This window comes from Oratosquilla oratoria, chromosome 27 (assembly GCF_046742065.1).
Source record: "Oratosquilla oratoria isolate Oo_2021 chromosome 27, ASM4674206v1, whole genome shotgun sequence".
NCBI lineage: Eukaryota > Metazoa > Arthropoda > Malacostraca > Stomatopoda > Squillidae > Oratosquilla > Oratosquilla oratoria.
Genome location: NC_134803.1, coordinates 17,032,445 through 17,055,897, shown reverse-complemented (window position 1 = coordinate 17,055,897; position 23,453 = coordinate 17,032,445). Strand labels below are relative to the sequence as shown.

The following is a 23,453-nucleotide window of genomic DNA, read 5'->3' as shown; positions in this document are numbered from 1 at the left end:
GATACAGGTCTTTAAGATTCTAAAGGGAATTGACAACATGAAAAGTGACAAAATTTTTACATTGAATGAGAATCAGACAAGAAACTAACTGTCCGGAAATAGATTAAATTTGGAAGTAGGTAGAAGCAACTTTGCCAACCATGTAGTTAATGAATGGAATAAACTTCCTGCACAGGTAGTGCAATGTAGTTCAGTTCGAAGCTTTAAGAATCATTTAGATAAACACCTAAGCAAGATGCTGTAATGATTATAATTTATTTTATATTATTTGTTTTTGTTTTGTTATCATTTGTCTGTTTGATTTTCATTTATTATTAGTTATATGTCAATTTATTATTATTTACTATTTACCTGTTTATTATTTAACTATACCTATGCATTTATTTATGTATTTTATTTGTTATTTACATCATTATAGTTCTATTTATTATTTTGTTATGATTTTTTTCGCATCCAACCTAGATATGGACCAAAAGGTCTCCTGTTGGCATGCTCCGCCATTGTAATCCTTTGTAATCGCAGTGGACCACCTTAGGTCGGCTGTGGGCATTCCGACGTATTCGAAAGGTGACGTCAGACACCCGTTCCTCCACCAGATAGGGACCTTCCCATGGGCTCTGCAGCTTGGAAGAGATACCTTTATGCCGTCGAGGGTTGTGCAACCAGATCTGTATGCCTTCCTTGAACTCTGGTTCCTTTGAGCTACGGTGAGTCGACAGGGCTCACCATCCACTGTGCTCTCCACCTGTACAGCCTGGGGAGCAGATTTGCGGCATCTCAGCGGGAGTGGGGCCTGTAGGATTCCGGCTGGGATCGGGCCCCTATCTCCAGCCTGGCGTCGTTTTCCGCCGAAGCCATCTTGTTGCTGGTGTTCCTCATCTGCATGCACTCGTTAGAGTAATGGCCCAGCTGCCCACATCCCCAGCAGCATGGCTCGTACACGTATTTCCCTCTCTGTAAGGAATGAGAGCGGGGCTGCTCGGTACACTTCCTCTTCTTATGTCCCTTCTTGCTGCACTTCCAACACGTACCAGTAAATTTATGGAAACCATTTCCAATAGTCGCCTTCCTTGTGATGCTCCTTCTGGCACGTAACATTGGTGTCCCTGTACCCATGTCATGTCTTGCGTTACTCGAGCTCACAAACGACTCAAACTCTAGAGCCCAAGTTAACGCTTCTACTGTACCACAGTTCAACTGTTCCAGTTCATATGCAGGTAATGTAACAAGATTATCAATAGCGGGCAAAGGGGGCGCAAGAATTCACCGGCTTGAGGCGATGTCTTCAACAGGTATCTAAGCTACCAGAAGAGGCTGGATGACCGCATTGTGAACAGCTGCCCAGGATGTAACACTTCACCCCATACCATACAACACATAATGGAAGACTGCATTATACACAATCATGCACGCAAACAACACAACATACGCTCTATAAAGGATTTGTGGGAAAACCCAGTTTCGGCTATGGCATTCCTTGGGGAGACGGGACTGCTCGGACAGACAGTCTAGGGAACGACAACAACAACAACAGTCTAACAACACAGTTCGGTTAGGCTACAAGCACAATCTGACTGTCCCACTGTATTTTGGTTACGACATCGCCTCTTCTCCACCTCCTCCTCCTCCTTGCCTGCCTGCCTAACTACCTCTGCTAATCGTAAACTACCCAAACGAGGTAGTTTACAAGAGGCACTTTTATGTGTTCGTAACAATATCATTGGAGGGATTCTCCACAAACTGTTTCATGAAAGACATTTTTCCACAAACATGTAATCCTAACAAGCAGTTTAAACACTGCCTGAATTCTCTTTTAGTCCTGGCAAGGGTCACCAATTTTTTTGTCATGACTCACCTGTGGGACAGGCTAGTGGCGACATGAAAAATAAAAAGAAAAAGAATTATGGCCGTACACAGTTTGGACGAATGACAGAGTTCAGGTGGGATAATTAAGCTCTTTGTTAAAATGAAATATTATTACACTAACAAAACAACACATAAACATAAAATGAACATGTAGTAATAACAATATTACATATGACAAAAATTATATACGAACAAACAAAGATTGGACAAACTAAACTTATCAACTCTGGAACATCCGTAAACATATTCATAATCATATCACTCACCGCTCCATTAACACACTGAAAGACAACACACTGCTGCATGCCAGACCCCCTGATATCCACCCTTCTGAATCCTCTCTCCCACAAAAGGACAGAGTCCACCTGGCCAGACTGCGGTGCGGACACCACCCAGCACTTCTAAGCTACCAGAAGAGGCTGGATGACCGCATTGTGAACAGCTGCCCAGGATGTAACACTTCACCCCATACCATACAACACATAATGGAAGACTGCATTATACACAATCATGCACGCAAACAACACAACATACACTCTATAAAGGATTTGTGGGAAAACCCAGTTTCAGCTATGGCATTCCTTGGGGAGACGGGACTGCTCGGACAGACAGTCTAGGGAACGACAACAACAACAACAACTCTGGAGGTTCTGGAGCTGCAGCGTCTACGTCGTGGGACCACCCCCCAACCCCAAGAGTTGGGGGCCAAACGGCAGCAAACAGCCCTGGCCACCGGCTCTACGCAGGTGGCACCAATCCCCAAGAGGAGCTACGCCTACCTTGGGGAGTACCACAATCCTTTTTCCCAACATGCAATATTACGTTTTTTCTGCACCGAGGGGTGATTTTCCGGCGATCACCCCTCTTCTACTTTTAGCTGGAGATGTAGAGAGCAATCCTGGGCCCACCACAAAATACACATGCCCAACATGCCCTAAACCCATTACTTCGAGCAGACAGACAAAGGGCTCAGTTCAGTGCAATATGTGCAAAAACTGGGCCCACCTCACTTGTACAACACTTGCTGACACAAACCAATACACAAACACTTGGACATGTTCTACCTGCCCTCCAGTAACCCCACTCCCACCTCCCCAACCACAGCCAGCACCCTCACCCACTTCCAATTTCCCTCTGCCCTTACCCCCGATTAGTACTCCCCTTCCTTTGTCCCCGATCTCTCCTTTCCCCCCCTCTAACCCAGATCCTACACCTTCCCCACTACCACCCCAACCTCAACCCCAAACGGCAACATACAACACATACAAAACACACATCATCAACATATTACAACACAACATTGACGGTATTAACACGAAAAAACATGAACTTGAACACTTTCTTAAACAACACAACATACACATTGCGATTTTACAAGAAACAAAACTAAGACACTCACACAAAACACCATCATTTCATAATTACACCACCCTCAGACAAGACCGGACTGACGGCTATGGCGGTGGACTCATCACCCTGATCCACCACTCCATCTGTTTTGTGGACACAAGTGTCACAACCAAAATTCTCCTCCCTACCACAGATAACACAACAGAAATCCAATCCATTCGAATCCGCACAGGCAACAAATCAACACTGACAATAGTTAACATGTACATTCCCCCCCAATCATCCCCCACAGTTCCAGACACCTTCAGGCCTCATTTTAGCCAACTAGCCTCAATCCCCAACCTGATCATGGGTGGAGACTTCAACGCCAAGTCGTCTGCCTGGTATGTCGACAACCCTGACACAGACAGAGGGCTTGAAATACAGACTCAGTTTGACTCATTGACTATCATGAACAACACACATAATCATACACATATCCCACACCAAGCCCTCTACACTCCCTCCTCTCCTGATATCAACTTTTGCTCCCCCTGCCTAACCCCAACAACATCATGGAGAGTGGTCGGAACCCTTGGCTCTGACCACCTTCCAATCATCATCACCACCAAAACAAGATGCACCCCAGTTGGCCACAGACACACTTACACCAATTACAAGAGAGCTAACTGGGAAGCTTTTATTGAAGAGACAGAACAACATTTTGAAACACTTAACAGTACACCAATCACAAACATAAACAATGCTGTGCACACTTTTAATACAATCATACAAAATGCAGACAAGAGATATATCCCTAGAGGCAACAGAAAATCACACAACCCCAACTTCACACCAGAAATCCAAAACCTCATCAGACAACGTGACACACTTAAACACGGTACCCCCACACCTATCCCTCAAAACATAGCAGACCAAATACAAACACTAAACACTGTGATTGCCAATAAAATACATGAACAAAAAACACAAAATTAGCAAAACTTTATCAATACACTTGATCACAAAACAAACACCAGCAAATTGTACAAAACACTCAACAGCATTACACTATCCAACAGTAACACTACACGCTCTCACGCAGCAATAATCACAACAACAGATAATCTACCCTCAAACAGACAACAAGCAAACGCACTCATACGTCATTTTGCACAGACAAGCCATCTCACTTCTCACCCTGACGACCGACGCACCATTCGACGTAAGAAAGACTTTCCCACAGACTCAGACTATATACCCTTCATAGACAGTCAGACAAAACTCGTAATACATAGTCTCAAGCACTCATCTGCCTGTGGCCTTGATAACATAAGCAACATCCACCTAAAACACATTGGACCACAAGGTATACACGCACTCACAAACATTGCAAACTACAGCTATTCACACAACACTATACCCGACATCTGGAAGCATGGTAAAATAATCACCATTCCAAAACCGAACAAAGACCCAACAATCCCAACATCGCACCGCCCAATCACACTTCTCTGCACCCCCTCTAAAGTCATTGAACGCCTAATACTTAAACTTGTCACACCACATATTCCCCTTGCTGACTCACAACACGGTTTTAGGCCACTACACTCCACAAACACTCTTCTGACAAACCTCACACAAAGAATTTTAGATGGCATCAATTCAGATAGGCCCCACCAAAGAACACTTCTTATAACATTAGACATTAGTAAAGCTTTTGATGCTATCCCCCGCCACAACCTAACAAATAAAATATATAACACACACATGCACAATAACACCAAAAGATGGCTGGCCAATTATCTGGCAGGTAGGAATGCTTACGTGTCATATAATGGCCAATCATCGCACATCAGAAACATTAAGAACAGAGTACCACAGGGCTCAGTTCTATCCCCCACACTATTTAATCTATACATGCATGACTTACCCACGCCAGACACCTCAGAAATACAAATCTCTTCCTACGCAGACGACATAACAATCACATGCACACATCGTAACACAGACAAAGCTGCAGAAATAATCCAGCCATACCTTGACACACTCAACACATGGTTCATCACAAACAGACTCAAAATAGCTCCAACCAAATCTACAGCAACACTTCTCACCAACTGGACAAAAGAACACAAATACATACCTCATCTCTACATCAACAACACTCTAATACCACACACAAACACACCGAAAATTCTTGGTGTAACATACGATACATCCATGTCTTTCAAACAACACATCACAAACATAAAAAACAAATGCACACCCAGACTTAGCGCACTTAAGTCAATCACTGGAACAACATTTGGACAAAACAAAGAAACTAATATAACAATATACAAACAATGCATACGCTCAGTGTTGAATTATGCGAGTCCTGCATGGGCTCCTAATCTCAGTGAGACACACCACAACACCCTTCAAATCATACAAAACAAAGCCCTAAAAACAATTACAGGCTGCACAAATACAACACCTACAGACCATTTACACCATGAAACAAAAGTCCTCAAAGTCAAGGACCACCTCGACATGAGAGGCACACAAACACTTGCCGCAGCCACCACAAACACATTACACCCGCTACACTACATAGCAGAACACCCACACACACCAAGAAACATTAAAACAACACCCAAAGACCTGTATTACACACAGATACTCTCTTCTCTTCCTCCACAACCACCAAATACCAGCCTCCGGAAACATTCATAATCATATCACTTACCGCTCCATTAACACACTGAAAGACAACACACTGCTGCGTGCCAGACCCCCTGATATCCACCCTTCTGAATCCTCTCTCCCACGAAAGGACAGAGTCCACTTGGCCAGACTGCGGTGCGGTCACCACCCAGCACTTCTAAGCTACCAGAAGAGGCTGGATGACTGCATGTGAACAGCTGCCCAGGATGTAACACTTCACCCCATACCATACAACACATAATGGAAGACTGCATTATACACAATCATGCACACAAACAACACAACATACGCTCTATAAAGGATTTGTGGGAAAACCCAGTTTCGGCTATGGCATTCCTTGGGGAGACTGGACTGCTCGGAAAGACAGTCTAGGGAACGACAACAACGACAACAACTCTGGAACAAAGAAGAAAAAGAGGCAATTTGATAACCATCTACAGAATTATGAAAGGGATGGAAATCCTTGATAGGGATGACCTACTTAAATGGGACAGAAGAAATACTAGAGGACATAAGAAGAAACCTAAGAAAAACAGTTACAGAAGAGATCTGAAAATAAATAAACAGCTTTCAACACAGAATAATAGATACATGGAACAAATTGAAAGAGGAATCAGTGAGTGCTAAAATTATACATGAATTTAAGAAAGAACTGGATGCGGAAAGAAACTGTGGGTCACTATGAGCATAGCTCTCCCGTAAAATACAACTAGGTAAATATGAAATATAATACCAAATTGTTGAGGTAAGATTCATGTATGATCAGGTGGGTGAAACGAAGTCTAACCATCAATATGGGGATGAATAAGAAGACATAAGACATAAGAAATAAAGGAAACTGCAAAAGACCATAAGGCCTACACTAGGCAGCTCCGTATCCATCACCACCTGTCATCCCCATCCATAAAGTTGTCTAATCGTTTTTTAAAACAACTGATAGTTTCAGCGCTTACTACATGGTTACTAAGTTTATTCCATTCATCGAACACCCTATTAGTAAACCAATTCTTGCCTATTTCCTTCTTAAATCTAAATTTGTCCAGTTTGTACCCATTACTGCGAGTCCTGCCCTGTTGTTTTATTATGATGACCTTGTTTGCATCACCCTTGTTATAGCCTTTGATCCACTTGAACACTTCTATTAGATCACCCCGCACTCTGCGTCTTTCCAGTGAGTGTAAGTTTAGGTGCCTAAGCCTCTCTTCGTAAGGCAAATTTCCGAGTCCTTGTATCATTTTGGTCATTCTTCTCTGTACTGATTGTAGTGAATTTACGTCCATTCTGTAGGACGGAGACCAAAACTGTACCGCATAGTCAAGGATGGGTCTAACTATCGCTAGATAGAGTTTAATAATTACCTCTGCACTTCTATTCGTTACCGTCCTAGCAATGAAGCCTAATGCTCTGTTAGCTTTATTTCTGGCGCTAATACACTGCTTCCTGGTTTTAAGGTCTGAACTCACCAGAACTCCCAAGTCCCTCTCGCACTCAGATTTTTCTAAAAACGTGTTATCTAAGTTGTATTTATTTTCGGGGTTGTGTAGCCCTACGTTTAACACGCTACACTTAGAGATATTGAAATTCATTTGCCATTTCACCGACCATGTTAACAGCTTATTAAGGTCATCCTGCAGAATCTGGGTAGAATGGGTAGTTTAAGAAGAACAATAACTTCTGGTATGGGCAGCTTCTAGTAGTGGAGGTTTGAGGTGAATGATACATTTGGAAGGGGGCAGATTCTTGTAGTTTCTTCTGGTAGGAAACTTCTGATAGGAACAACATGAGATTTGATGAGAAAAGCAGAAGAGTCACATTGCTTATAGTCAAACAGCAATCTGGATAATGTTCGATGAATTCGAATAACGAAGGTTGACATCACTTTGTTTTGAAGGCAGCCAGTAATTATGGTCCAAAGGACTTGTTTAGTGCAGTTGTCGTAAATTGACAATTTGTAGATAATTCTACATAGATTCAAATTGGCCTTGGGCTTCAGCTTCTTCTTTTTCTACTATGACTTTTGCCAACTTCTGACTTCAGCAATCTCTGCTCTGTTTCGGTCATCGTAGGCCCCTCCCCTTTTATACTAAATGAAGGGGAGCCAACATTTCATACATGGGCAAACAAATCCAAACTAGATATTTTGAAGATCCTCAGCCAATGTGAAGACAGAGTTTTTCCCACTCAAATCAGATATGTTTCTACTTCGTGTTACCTGCAAGCAGACACAAAGGGAGCACTCCAACAGACCTGGTATTGTGCAGTTATGAACAAGCATATATAGATATATATATTTACATCTACTATACTAAAGTAGTAGTCTCGGTCTGTCTGTTCATGAACTCCTAGGGTTTTGGAGTTAGACCTCCCATAACCATATATATTCTGATACCCTATCACTCCAGGTACTTGGATAACTATATTTCATTTCCAAAAAAACATTATTTTGGTTAAGGTTAAGGGTTAAAGTTAGGTGGTTTATGGTGTGGGAACACACCACTACTGTAGTGTCCCCTTAAGTTGTGTAGCATTTTTGTGACATAAGAATTAGGATGATTAAACAAACCATTGTATGTATCCATAAATGTTATTTATATTTGTGAAATTAATGTTGCCACAAACCATGATAGCTTTTGTAAGAAGAAAGCATATAAATGTAAAATGATTATATAATTTTACTAAATGTTGAAGTATTGGTTATTTTCATTTAATTTTAGTGCGGGCAGAAATTGATTATTCACAAACTCCTCCTAGGTTTTTGCAGATAAACCCCCATAACCATATATATTCTGAAGATGAATAAATGAGATACATTTCTTCACCTTTTAGCTGTTGACATTTATTGTCATTCCACACACATACACACAGTTACAAAAGAGACCTGAAAAAGAATAGTTTCCCACATAGTGAGTGATGTCTGGAACACACTAAACGGAGAAACAGTGAGTGCCAAAACTATAAACGATTTTAGGAATAAATTGGATGCAGAGAGATATGAAAACGGGTAACTACAAGCATAGCTCTCGTCCCGTAAAATACAACTAGGTACAGTAAAAGCTCTCTTATCCAGCATCACTGGGACCAAAGGCATACTGGATACTTGAAGGGGTTGCTAAAGTAAGTAAAGGGGTACAGAAATATGTCTACAATCACCCCTTTACTCACTATTAATTTCAGTTAACATATAGTATCACATACTGTAACATAAACAAAGCATCCATTAATTGTGGTGTCACCACCTCACTCGCCAACATACAGTTCATCACTAGACACTAACCTTCTCTGTACTTTTCTGAAGGGGTTACTAAAATAAGTGAAGGGTTACAAAAACTCCATGTCTACAATGAGCGGGTTAGGGTGTCGTTACTTGCGGCGAAGGTCGAGGTGAGGGCGGTTCGAATCCTGCCACCAGCAAAGTTAAACCAAGGGCATGGTTCATTAAATTCCACGCTACAAAGCCCTCTGTGAGGGGCACTGTCCTAGCCTCCCGATAGGGGGGGAGTGTGTGACATTAAACCATATCATCAACAGCATTTAACATAACATAAACATTTAACATAAAAAAGTACATAAACAAAACCGCCTCACTCGCCAACATCCAGTTCATCACTCCAGTTTATCACTGTCCTCTGTACTTGTTTGCCACTCTTTCCCTTACAACCTACTTTAAAATAGTTTCTTATGTCAGCTTGTTTGGAGCTCTTTCCTCTTTTCTCTAAACGTTTGCAAATGTCCACCTTCTGCCTAAGTATAAGCACAACACATTTCCATTCATCAACTTTGGGCATGATGAAAGTTTACAGGGGAACACTCGAGGAAGAATATAGCTGAACTGAGCGGAGACAAACACAAATGTGGCGCATGTGAGACTGAACAATGTGGGCAGTGGGCTGTGGCGGGTGGCGTGAAACTGACTAAGACAGTGGTGCGCTCTGGTGACAGCAGGAACAATTAAAGCCTTGCGTGGGACATTTGATCAATTTGTATTGATTTCATATAGATTTTAATACATACATATACCAAAGGCTTTTTCCCCCTACATGGGGGGTACCCAAAAAGAAAAAGGCATAGAAACCATTCCCACCCATTCCATTTCCTATATATTCCACCCTCCTCCCTCCCTCTCATCTTGGCACCTCCTGGATGAGGGGTCATCCCTGCATCCTGTCCACTGCCCTGGGTCACAAGCAGTGTCACAAGACACAGCACATCCACAGCAAGGCCACTTCATAAATTCGGCGACCCCCCCTCTCCGTCCCCTCATGCAGAAAAGGAGATGGGGAGAAATCCCTTCGGGCTGCATTGTTTTTATTTATTATTATTTTTTTTTTCATACATACTTCCTCATCCCCCACCCACTCCCCCTTATGCATCACAGCATCATCTATACACAACCCCTTTCCATTCACCCCTATCTTCTGTCCTCTCCCATCCTTCCTCCACAGACATTCCTCTCTTTTGTAATGCCCCTTTCACCCCATCCATCCATCTCATCCTAGGACGTTTAATGCTTGGAAAAAATATGCCGGATACTTGAAGTTGCTGGATACTTGAATGCCGGATAAGAGGGCTTTTACTGTAAATACACATGCATGCAAAAGAATGTGTACATATGATATTTGTATTTACCTAGTTGTATTTTGCGGGAAGGGGAGCTATGCTCGTGGTGTCCCGCCATTGTATCTTGCAGTGTCTAATTTGCTTTTAAACTCATGAATGGTTTTTGCACATACTATTTCATTATCCAGTTTGTTCCAAGTGTCCAAAACTCTATGTGGAAAACTGTTTTTCATCAGTTCTCTTCTGTAGCTATGTTTTTTTATTTTCTTTCTATGTCCTCTTGTGTTTCTCCTGTCCCAGTTAAGTACTGTAAGTCCTCTCTATCAAGTATCTCTGTGCCTTTCATGATTCTGTAGATGGTCAGTAGGTCACCTCTCTCTCTTCTTTGCTCCAGTGTCGGTAACTCCAATTTAGCCAATCTCTCCTTGTATGATAGGTTTGCAAGTGCAGGTGCCATTTTTGTAGCTGCTCTTTGGATTCTTTATTTTCTTTACATTCTTTTTGGTACTGGGGGACCACAATGTTGCAGCATACTCTAGTCTAGGCCTTATCAATGTAACCAATATTTTTTTTATCATGTCTTTGTCCAAGTATGCAAATGCCACTTTTATTGATCTTAGCAAGTTGTAAGTCTCCCCGACAATTTTGTTAATCTGTTTATCATAGGACAAGTCGTTTGTGATAATTACTCCCAAATCTTTTTCGGATCCTACTTTCTTTACTTCCTTGGTTCCAATTGTATATTTTCCTGATATTCTGTTTTTGCTTTTTCCAAACTCCATTATGCTACACTTGTTAGTATTAAAGTCCACTTCCCATTTCTGACTCCAGTTCCATACCCTATTCAGGTCTTCTTGCAGTGCTTCACAGTCCTTATCAGTTTCTACTTTCCTTAACAGTTTGGCGTTGTCAGCAAAGAAGCTCATGTAACAGTTCACATCCTCGTCCGTGTCATTCATATAGATAGCAAACATTATTGGTGCCAGTACAGATCCTTGTGGTACTCCACTGATCGCCTCTTTCCAATCTGAATATTTTTCTCTGAGCATTACTCTCATCTTTCTACCAATCAGGAAGTCCTCCATCCATTTTAGTAGGTTCCCTTGTATTCCTCGTATGTGTTCCAGTTTTTTTTAGTAATTTTCTGTGTGGTACTTTGTCAAAGGCTTTTTGCAAGTCTAGGAATGCACAATCAGCTCGTCCATTTCTTTCTTGCACTATGTCCATTAGCCTTGAGTAGAAGCATATTAAGTTTGTGGTGCATGATCTTCCCTGTCTGAACCCAAATTGTCTTGGGTTTAATATGTTATCTTCCAGATGTTTTACCCATCTATTCTTGATGATTTTCTCACAAATTTTGGCTATAGTGCTAGTTAGTGATACTGGCCTATAGTTGGTGGGTTCTTCCTTGTTTCCTCTTTTATATATTGGTACAATGTTAGCATTTTTCCAGTCATTAGGTATCTTTCCTTTTTTGAGTGAGCTATTTATTATGATGTGTATTTTATCTGTTAGTTCTTCTTTGCATTCCTTTAGAATCCAATTTGCAATACCATCCGGTCCATGTGATTTTCTGATGTCCAGTTTTGATAGATGTTCTGATATTTCTTTTTGTGATGTAGACTCACTCATGTGGGGAGATTGCTTGTTATTATCTATGTCCCAGTTTTGTATTTTCTCTCTGGTGAAGACAGATTGAAAGTGGTTGTTCATGACTTCGGCCATCTCTAATTCTTCTGTGTATTCTATATTTCCTTGGCGTAGTTTGACCATTTCCTGTTTGGTTTTAAGTTTACCATTCACATACCGATAGAATAGTTTGGCTTGATCTTTGCATTTATCTATAACATCCTTCTCATGGTTGCTTTTTTCCTCTCTTCTCACATTAACATATTCATTTCTATAGTTTATATAAATTTGCCATTTGCTTTGTTTTTTGTCTTTTTACCTTTCCCAAGCTTTGTCCCTTCTGTCTTTTGCCTCACTGCATCTTTTGTTGAACCAACATTTAATGTACTCTCTCGCTTTTGTCTTGATATATGCCTGTTTACTCCTTTGTTGTAATTATCCATCAATATATTCCATTTCTCTTCCATTGTTGTCTCTTCCATATAGAAATTTTCCCAGTTTGCAAAGTCTGTTTTGTTGTACATCAATCTTCCTTTCCTATGCTTTTCGTTCCTCTCCATGTCTATTTCTTCCTTTAGTACAGTTTTGATGAGTACATGGTCACTCTTTCCAATTAGTGTCTTGTAATGGACTTTGTCCACTATTTCAGGTTCTGTTGTAAATATTAAATCTAGTTTTGATGGCTCTTCATTGTTGTTGTCATTCCCTAGACTGTCTGTCCGAGCAGTCCCGTCTCCCCAAGGAATGCCATAGCCGAAACTGGGTTTTCCCACAAATCCTTTATAGAGCGTATGTTGTGTTGTTTGCGTGCATGATTGTGTATAATGCAGTCTTCCATTATGTGTTGTATGGTATGGGGTGAAGTGTTACATCCTGGGCAGCTGTTCACAATGCGGTCATCCAGCCTCTTCTGGTAGCTTAGAAGTGCTGGGTGGTGACCGCACCACAGTCTGGCCAAGTGGACTCTGTCCTTTTGTGGGAGAGAGGATTCAGAAGGGTGGATATCAGGGGGTCTGGCATGCAGCAGTGTGTTGTCTTTCAGTGTGTTAATGGAGCGGTGAGTGATATGATTATGAATATGTTTCCGGAGGCTGGTATTTGGTGGTTGTGGAGGAAGAGAAGAGAGTATCTGTGCGTGATAAAGGTCTTTGGGTGTTGTTTTAATGTTTCTTGGTGTGTGTGGGTGTTCTGCTATGTAGTGTAGCGGGTGTAATGTGTTTGTGGTGGCTGCGGCAAGTGTTTGTGTGCCTCTCATGTCGAGGTGGTCCTTGACTTTGAGGACTTTTGTTTCATGGTGTAAATGGTCTGTAGGTGTTGTATTTGTGCAGCCTGTAATTGTTTTTAGGGCTTTGTTTTGTATGATTTGAAGGGTGTTGTGGTGTGTCTCACTGAGATTAGGAGCCCATGCAGGACTCACATAATTCAACACTGAGCGTATGCATTGTTTGTATATTGTTGTATTAGTTTCTTTGTTTTGTCCAAATGTTGTTCCAGTGATTGACTTAAGTGCGCTAAGTCTGGGTGTGCATTTGTTTTTTATGTTTGTGATGTGTTGTTTGAAAGACATGGATGTATCGTATGTTACACCAAGAATTTTCGGTGTGTTTGTGTGTGGTATTAGAGTGTTGTTGATGTAGAGATGAGGTATGTATTTGTGTTCTTTTGTCCAGTTTGTGAGAAGTGTTGCTGTAGATTTGGTTGGAGCTATTTTGAGTCTGTTTGCGATGAACCATGTGTTGAGTGTATCAAGGTATGGCTGGATTATTTCTGCAGCTTTGTGTTACGATGTGTGCATGTGATTGTTATGTCGTCTGCGTAGGAAGAGATTTGTATTTCTGAGGTGTCTGGCGTGGGTAAGTCATGCATGTATAGTTTAAATAGTGTGGGGGATAGAACTGAGCCCTGTGGTACTCCGTTCTTAATGTTTCTGATGTGCGATGATTGGCCATTATATGACACGTAAGCATTCCTACCTGCCAGATAATTGGCCAGCCATCTTTTGGTGTTATTGTGCATGTGTGTGTTATATATTTTATTTGTTAGGTTGTGGCGGGGGATAGCATCAAAAGCTTTACTAATGTCTAATGTTATAAGAAGTGTTCTTTGGTGGGGCCTATCTGAATTGATGCCATCTAAAATTCTTTGTGTGAGGTTTGTCAGAAGAGTGTTTGTGGAGTGTAGTGGCCTAAAACCGTGTTGTGAGTCAGCAAGGGGAATATGTGGTGTGACAAGTTTAAGTATTAGGCGTTCAATGACTTTAGAGGGGGTGCAGAGAAGTGTGATTGGGCGGTGCGATGTTGGGATTGTTGGGTCTTTGTTCGGTTTTGGAATGGTGATTATTTTACCATGCTTCCAGATGTCGGGTATAGTGTTGTGTGAATAGCTGTAGTTTGCAATGTTTGTGAGTGTGTGTATACCTTGTGGTCCAATGTGTTTTAGGTGGATGTTGCTTATGTTATCAGGGCCACAGGCAGATGAGTGCTTGAGACTATGTATTATGAGTTTTGTCTGACTGTCTTTGAAGGGTATATAGTCTGAGTCTGTGGGAAAGTCTTTCTTACGTCGAATGGTGCGTCGGTCGTCAGGGTGAGAAGTGAGATGGCTTGTCTGTGCAAAATGACGTATGAGTGCGTTTGCTTGTCTGTTTGAGGGTAGATTATCTGTTGTGATTATTGCTGCGTGAGAGCGTGTAGTGTTAGTGTTGGATAGTGTAATGCTGTTGAGTGTTTTGTACAATTTGCTGGTGTTTGTTTTGTGATCAAGTGTATTGATAAAGTTTTGCTAATTTTGTGTTTTTTGTTCATGTATTTTATTGGCAATCACAGTGTTTAGTGTTTGTATTTGGTCTGCTATGTTTTGAGGGATAGGTGTGGGGGTACCGTGTTTAAGTGTGTCACGTTGTCTGATGAGGTTTTGGATTTCTGGTGTGAAGTTGGGGTTGTGTGATTTTCTGTTGCCTCTAGGGATGTATCTCTTCATTGTTTCTATACCTTGTGTTTTCACTGACCCATTGGGTCATTGTGTACTCCATGGTCATGTCTAGCAGTACGTTGCCCCACAAGTCATCTCCTCGCACTGTCATGTTGTCCCAACAAATTTCTTTGCAATTGAAGTGCCCCATAATTACCAGATTACCCTTGCCCATTAGTATCTCATTTAGTGATTTTCTTGTATCTAGCATTTTTGTATGTTCATTCTCTTTCCAAGCATTCGTTTTTGGGGGCACATAGGTCACCACAAACTTTCTACTTTTCATATTCTTGCCTTCGACTTTTATCATGATCAGTTCAACACTACCTTTGCCCTCTGCAATTTTTGTCACATTTAGGTCTTTCTTGGCCAAGAACATGATACCCTTGTATGCATGTATTTTCAAACTAGGGTTTCCTAACCTTTGGGGGGGGGCACACACCTCGGAGTGGGGGTGTTTAAAGCTATAATTAAAAAAAAAATTATTTTTTGGTTAGGGTTAAGGGTTAAAGTTAGGTGGGGTATAGTTAGGTTAGGGATTATTCACAAAGTTGCAGCAACGCGCGGGTAATTTGGCTAGTGTATGTATTATATTCATAATTTTACATATGACAAAAATTCATGCCAGGCATGCCTTAAAATTACAATCATGAGATTTTATTCACACAAGGGTGTGACACAACAGAACCACAGAATTCTACTCATGCTGAGGGCATGACAACATATAGTTATATAGTCTTTATTCCACTTGAGTGTGGATATTCATACGTTTTCCTGTATAAATAGTACAATTTTGTGTATGATTAAGATTTGTGTATCTGTGGCTTAAGTTGTCCCCAGTGTTTCATTATTCATATTTTTGACTATCTCACTACCGTATTTTCCGGCGTATAGTGCGCGACTTTTTTCCATTGGAAGGGCCTAAAAATGGGGGGTGCGTGTTATCCGGTGGTGCGCATTATCTACGGCCTATGATAAAAATTCTGCGGCTGTGTGTGTAATTTTTTTCACAACAACGTGACGATGTTGGCCGTCACAAAGTCGGGAGGCACACTTCTCCGTGACGTTCCGTGAGAACAAGAAGAACAGCCATGGTGACATGAAAGAATACGCCAGCATGGGCTACCGTATATAAATATTTGGTATAGGTAGGTATCTATCGAATCTTATTTTTCATGTTTAAATAGGCCTAAACACCATGAAACATGATCAATAATCATGATATTTGCCCATGTTCACAGCATCCTAGTTTGAATTTTTATGTTGGCTTTGATGCTTCACTTTAGGTATGGTACAAATTCCGTTGCAGCCGTTCATAAACTCGTGTCAAACACCTGACTACAACACCCTCTTTTGGAAGTTATATTAACTAAATGTCACCTCGATGAGAGACTCCTATTTCACCACTGTCATTGCAGGTTCAAAGCTATAACGAAACAGTCTGTAGTTTGTTTCAGTATTAAGTAAAAAATGGTAAAGACGAATTATTTCCTCAAAATATAAAATGAAAATTTTCTGTAAAAATCCCGAAATTTTTCTGTATATTTTACTTTCAATAAACTTTTTTTTTAGATCATATTTCCTACAAACTATTTAAGCTACAAAGTAATAAGGGATCAACGCACAACATGAGTCATATACCGGTACATGTAGTTCCGACTTTTTCTTAGTTGTGTCCTGATTGATACCTAAACTGACACTTAATTTAGTGACAAATCAACAGATTTCCCAGCGGTGGCTCTAGCCAATGAAAAATACTTCTCCATGTAACCTTGTTCACATGATATAAATACCGAGGTTAAACTGCGTTATAGACAAATGCGATCGGGCATGCGCATTATACGTCGGTGCGCGCTATCTGTGTACTGAGATAACGAAGTGCATGGGTGCGCATTATAACCCGATGCACATTTTAAGCCGGAAAATACGGTATTACATTTATCAGTACACCACTCTATGAATAAGATGTAATAATACCAAAGTCTTTATCCATCCCAATTATTTGAGTATTTACACGTTTCTGCTGTAATAAAATGTTCATGTGAGGAATGCTGCCCAAACTTCACTGGGATAGATAGTATTTGTTCCAAAATCTGAAATGCAGCTGGCCCCAAGGGTTTCAGATAAAAGGTTGTGTACCTGTATTTGTATACATGTACACACAGATAGCTTGTACTAATTTGCAATATTTTTATTTATTTATTTATTTATTTTTTGCCATTAATTTTTTATGATTTTATTAATTAATATATATCAATATATATTATCAAGATCTTGCTTTAATATTCTGCAATCAACTCTTTTTTTTTTTTTTTTTTTTTTTTTTTTTTCATATTTGTAACCATTTTTCTGGTCTGATCTTGACACAAATTAATTTTTATTTTTTATTTTTTTATACATATATTTATTTAGTTATTATTATTTTTTCAGGTACGAGGACAACCTAAGCAACCAGTCTGGTCCCTTTGCTGCAGGGGTGACATTACATGACCTCTCACTCCAAAGCACAGATGCAAATTGGAGACCATGCCTTGACACGGCACAACTTATTTATAAGGTACTGTTGGCTTGCATAAGGACTAGGATGAGAAAGACAGAATGCATATTCAGTCCTCTTAAGATTTTTATTATGTTAACAAACTGAATGTAGTGAGTTTGAAGGGACAACCTAGGATGAGATGGATGGATGGGGTGAAAGGTGTTTTGACCAAGAGGAGAAAGTCTGTTACACAAGGAACAGAGAAGTCAGCAGATACAGTTAAATGGAGAATGACTGTGTATGGATGATATCTTGATGCAATCTGAAGGTATTTCTCCCCATCTCTATTTTCTGCAATAGGGGATGGAGAGGGGGGGGGTTGCCAATTAGTGAAGTGGCTTTGTTGTGGATGTACCGTATTTTCCGGCTTATAGTGCGCGACTTTTTTCCGTTGGAAGGGCCTAAAAATGGGGGGTGCGCGTTATCCGGTGGTGCGCATTATCTACGGCCTACAATAAAAATTCTGCGGCTGTGTGTATTTTTTTCACAACAAGGTGACGTTCCGTGAGAACAAGAAGAACAGCCATGGTGACATGAAAGAATACGCCAGCATGGGCTATATAGATATTTGGTATAGGTAGGTATCTATCGAATCTTATTTTTCATGTTTAAATAGGCCTAAACACCATGAAACATGATCAATATTCATGATATTTGCCCATGTTCACAGTATCCTAGTTTGAATTTTTATGTTGGCTCTGTTGCTTCACTTTAGGTATGGTACAAATTCCGTTGCGGCCGTTCATAAACTTGTGTCAAACACCTGACTACAACACCCTCTTTCAGGAGTTATATTAACTAAACGTCACCTCGATGAGAGACTGTCCTACTTCACCACTGTCATTGCAGGTTCAAAGCTAAAACGAAAAAGTCTGTAGTTTGTTTCAGTATTAAATAAAAAATGGTAAAGACGAATTATTTCCTCGAGATATAAAATGAACATTTTCTGTAAAAATCCCGAAATTTTTCTGTATATTTTACTTTCAATAAACTTTTTTTAGATCATATTTCCTACAAACTATTTAAGCTACAAAGTAATAAGGGACCAACGCACATCATGAGTCGTATACCGGTACATGTAGTTCCGACTTTTTCTTAGTTGTGTCCTGATTGGTGCCTAAACTGACACTTAATTTAGTGACAAATCAACAGATTTCCCAGTGGTGGCTCTAGCCAATGAAAAATACTTCTCCATGTAACCTCGTTCACATGATACTAAGTAATTAATTGCAGTTATTTCATTGGTTTATTTTTACTAATATTAATTATCGTAGTCTATGCAAATATTTGGGATCCGTAAAACAGTACTGGTACCAACATCATGAACGTTGGCCGTTTTAGCTCACCCGGAATATGCTAGATCAGGGCCGAGATTGACAGTTCTATTGTCAATATAGCCTACACTAAACACCCTCTTGCAAGAGTTTGTTAAACTAAATGTCGCTTCAGTAAAGACACTTATGAACCGAAACATAGTTTGTTGCTGCATGGCGATAAAAAATTTTACACGGTGATAAAAACTTGTAAGATGAATTATTCCCTCAGGACAGTAAATTACAATTTTTCTGTAAAAATCCGAATTTTTTTCATGTACATTTTGTATTCAATAAACTTTTCATGGCTCAAATTTCCCACAAAACAATGGACCAACGCAAGCAGGAGTCGCATACATGCAGTTCACGAGCTTTAGCCACCAGTGACTTTTCCTGGCATGCGCGTTATACGTCGGTGCGCACTATCTGTGTACTGAGATAACGAAGTGCATGGGTGCGCATTATAACCCAATGCGCATTTTAAGCCGGAAAATACGGTACTGTGTTTTGTTGTAGTCATTCTGAGCCAGGCAGTCGGCAAAAGACAGGGATGAACCTTCATCTGCAATGAGCAAAGATTAGAGGGAACCAAGTGTGATGGATGGAAGTGGATGTGTACCATTAACTTGCTATCTCCCTTATAAGAGGGAAAAAGCCCTTGGTGTGTATTTACCTAGTTGTATTTTACGGGAAGGGGAGCTATGCTCGTGGTGTCCCGTCTTCATATCTCATTTTATCTAAACTATTTTTAAATTCATGTATTGTTTTTGCACACACTATTTTCTCATCTAACTTGTTCCAACTGTCTATTATTCTGTGAGGAAAGCTGTTTTTTTCACATCTCTTCTGTAGCTGTCTTTCTTGATTTTCTTTCCGTGCCCTCTTGTATTTCTATCATCCCATTTTATCAGATTCTCTCTATCAATAATTTCTATGCCTTTCATGATTCTGTAAATAGCTATCAAATCTCTCTTCTTTGCTCTAGTGTCTGTAGTTCAAGTTTTGCTAGTCTCTCTTCATATGATAGTTTTGAGAGTGTTGGTGCCAATTTTGTAATTGCTCCTTGTATTCTTTCAATTTTTTTTATACATTTTTTTGTACTTGGTGACCACATCGTTGCAGCATATTCCAATCTTGGTCTTATCAGAGTGATTAGAATTTTCTTCACCATTTCTTCATCCAGGTATGTGAATGCCACTTTGATTGTTCTTATTAAATTATAAGTTTCTCCAAAAATCTTGTTTAAATGTTTCTCAGGTGAGTTATTGTTTATAACAATGACTCCCAGGTCCTCATTTTCTACTTTTTTTATTCTTTCTTCTCCCAATTTATATGATCCTGTTATTCTGTTTTTGCTTTTTCCAAATTCCATTATACTACACTTTTTAGTGTTAAACTCCATCTCCCACTTCCTACTCCACTCCCATACTTTATTTAGATCACTCTGTAGTGACTCGCAATCTTCTTCCGTGTTCACTTTTTTTAATAGTTTTGCATTATCTGCAAAGAAGCTCATATAACTTTCAATTTCTTCATCCATATCATTAATATATATAGCAAACATTATTGGGGCCAGAACTGTTCCTTGTGGAACACCGCTTATTACGTCATCCCATTTTGTGTGTTTGTCTCTTATCACTACTCTCATTTTTCTTTCTTGCAAAAAGTCTTCCATTCATTTAAGCAGTTTGCCCTATATTCCTCCTTCAGTTTCTAATTTCTTAAGCAATTTCTTATGTGGTACTTATGTGTGTGTATATTTACCTAGTTGTATTTTAAGGGAAGGGGAGCTATGCTCATGGTGTCTCGTCTTCATATCTCATTATATCTAAACTATTTTTAAATTCATGTATTGTTTTTGCACACACCACTTTCTCATCTAACTTGTTCCAACTGTCTATTACTCTGTGAGGAAAGCTGTTCTTTTTCACATCTCTTCTATAGCTGTCTTTCTTGATTTTCTTTCTGTGTCCTCTTGTATTTCTATCATCCCATTTTATCAGATTCTCACTATCAATAATTTCTATGCCTTTCATGATTCTGTAAATAGCTATCAAATCTCCTCTCTTCTTTGCTCTAGTGTCTGTAGTTCAAGTTTTGCTAGTCTCTCTTCATATGATAGTTTTGAGAGTGTTGGTGCCAATTTTGTAATTGCTCCTTGTATTCTTTCAATTTTTTTTATACATTTTTTTGTACTTGGTGACCACATCGTTGCTGCATATTCCAATCTTGGTCTTATCATAGTGATTAGAATTTTCTTCACCATTTCTTCATCCAGGTATGTAAATGCCACTTTGATTGTTCTTATTAAATTATAAGTTTCTCCAAAAATCTTGTTTATATGTTTCTCAGGTGACATATTATTCATAACAATGACTCCCAGGTCCTTCTCATTTTCTACTTTTTTTATTCCTTCTTCTCCCAATTTATATGATCCTGTTATTCTGTTTTTGCTTTTTCCAAATTCCATTATACTACACTTTTTAGTGTTGAACTCCATCTCCCACTTCCTACTCCATTTCCATACTTTATTTAGATCACTCTGTAGTGACTCACAATCTTCTTCCGTCTTCACTTCTTTTAATAGTTTTGCATCATCTGCAAAGAAGCTCATATAACTTTCAATTTCTTCATCCATATCATTAATATATATAGCAAACATTATTGGGGCCAGAACTGTTCCTTGTGGAACACCGCTTATTATGTCATCCCATTTTGAGTGTTTATCTCTTATCACTACTCTCATTTTTCTTTCTTGCAAAAAGTCTTGCATCCATTTAAGCAGTGTGCCATGTATTCCTCCTTCAGTTTCTAATTTCTTAAGCAACTTCTTATGTGGTACTTTGTCAAAAGCTTTTTTTAGGTCTAGAAATGCACAATCAGCCCATCCATATCTTTCTTGTATTATATCTATCAGCCTTGAATAGAAACATATTAAATAAGTGACGCATGATCGTCCAAGTCTGAATTCAAATTGCCTTGGATTTAGCACACTGTTTTTTTTCCAAATATTTTACCCATTTACTTTTGATAATTCTTTCACAAATTTTTGCTATTGTACTTGTTAGAGAGACTGGTCTACAGTTGGTAGGGTCTTCATTATTTCCTCCTTTATGTATAGGTACTACATACATACATACATATACCAAGGCTTTTTCCCCCTTCCAAGGGAGGTAGCCAAAAAGGGAAAGGCATAAAAACACTCCCACCCATTTCATCCCCAAATACACTCCACACCCCTCTCACCCTTCCTCTCATCTGAGCACCTCCTGGATGACGGGTCATCCCTGCACCCCGCCCACCGCCCTGGGTCAGAAGCAGTGTCGCAAGACACAGTACATCCACAGCAAGGCCGCTTCATTTAATCGGCGACCCCCCCTCTCCGTCCCCCTTTGCATATAAGGAGAGGACGGGGAGAAATCCCTTCGGGCTGCGTCAAAATTTACTCACACATACTACCACCCCCCCCACCCCCCCGCCCATTTCTCCTCATGCAGTCACAACATCATCCATATACAACCATTCTCCACTCACCTCTGTCTTCCGTCCTCTCCCTTCCTTCCTCAACAGACATTCCCCTCTTCCCCAAAGCCCCCTTCACCCCATCCATCCACCTCATCCTAGGACGTCCCCTCATGTTCACTCCCTCCACATCTGCCTTCCATACCTCTTTTACTAGTCTTTCTTCACTCATTCTTTCCATGTGTCCAAACCATCCTAATATTCTTTCATCAACCCTCTCTCCCAAATCCTTTTTCACCCCTGTTCTCCTCCTCACCTCCTCATTTCTCACTCTATCTAGCCTAGTAACCCCCGCCATACTTCTCAGACACCTCATCTCAAACACATTCAAACTCCTTCTCTCTTCTTCTCTTATGTTCCACGTTTCTGCCCCATACAGTGCTGTTGGCACAATCACTCCTTCATACAGTCTCCTCTTCGCATCCATTCCCAAATGTCTATTTCTCATTACACTCTTTAAACCACCAAGGCATTTACTCGCTTCTCTCAATCTACATTCTACCTCCACCTTCACTCCACCTTTTCCTGCTACACTTGCACCCAAGTATCTAAAACTATCCACTTCCTCCAGTCGCTCTCCCTTAATGTTCACTTCCAGTCTACTGCCACTTTCACCCCTTGTACATCTCATCACCTTACTTTTACCCACATTTATCTTTAGCTTTCTTCTATCACATACTCTCCCAAACTCTGCCACCAGCTTCCTCAATCCCTCCTCTGACCCTGCCACAAGCGCAGTGTCGTCCGCAAACAACAGCTGGCTCACCTCCCACTTTTCTCCATTTTCTTTAACCATCTCCAATCCCTGACTCGCTACCCTAGCATTCACCTCTCGCACCACCCCATCCATGTATAAGTTGAACAGCCAGGGCGACATAACGCATCCTTGACGAAGTCCCACCTTTACTTCAAACCACTCACTCTCTCCATTTCCAATCCTAACACATGCTCTACTACTCACATAAAAACTCTTGACAGCTCCCAAAAGCTTTCCTCCTATCCCATAAATCTGCATAACC

At 40.3% G+C, this 23,453-nt stretch overlaps 1 protein-coding gene across 11 annotated transcripts in view; it reads left to right on the top strand.

The window, feature by feature from the left end:
* The window catches only part of Vps13 (vacuolar protein sorting 13C), a 1,483,510-nt gene that overhangs the window by 250,420 nt on the left and 1,209,637 nt on the right, over positions 1–23,453 (top strand). For all 11 annotated transcript variants that reach the window (XM_076210284.1, XM_076210280.1, XM_076210283.1 and 8 more), the window contains one exon: positions 17,491–17,617. In XM_076210284.1, the coding sequence (XP_076066399.1) occupies positions 17,491–17,617 (127 nt within the window). The remainder of the gene's footprint in view (positions 1–17,490; positions 17,618–23,453) is intronic.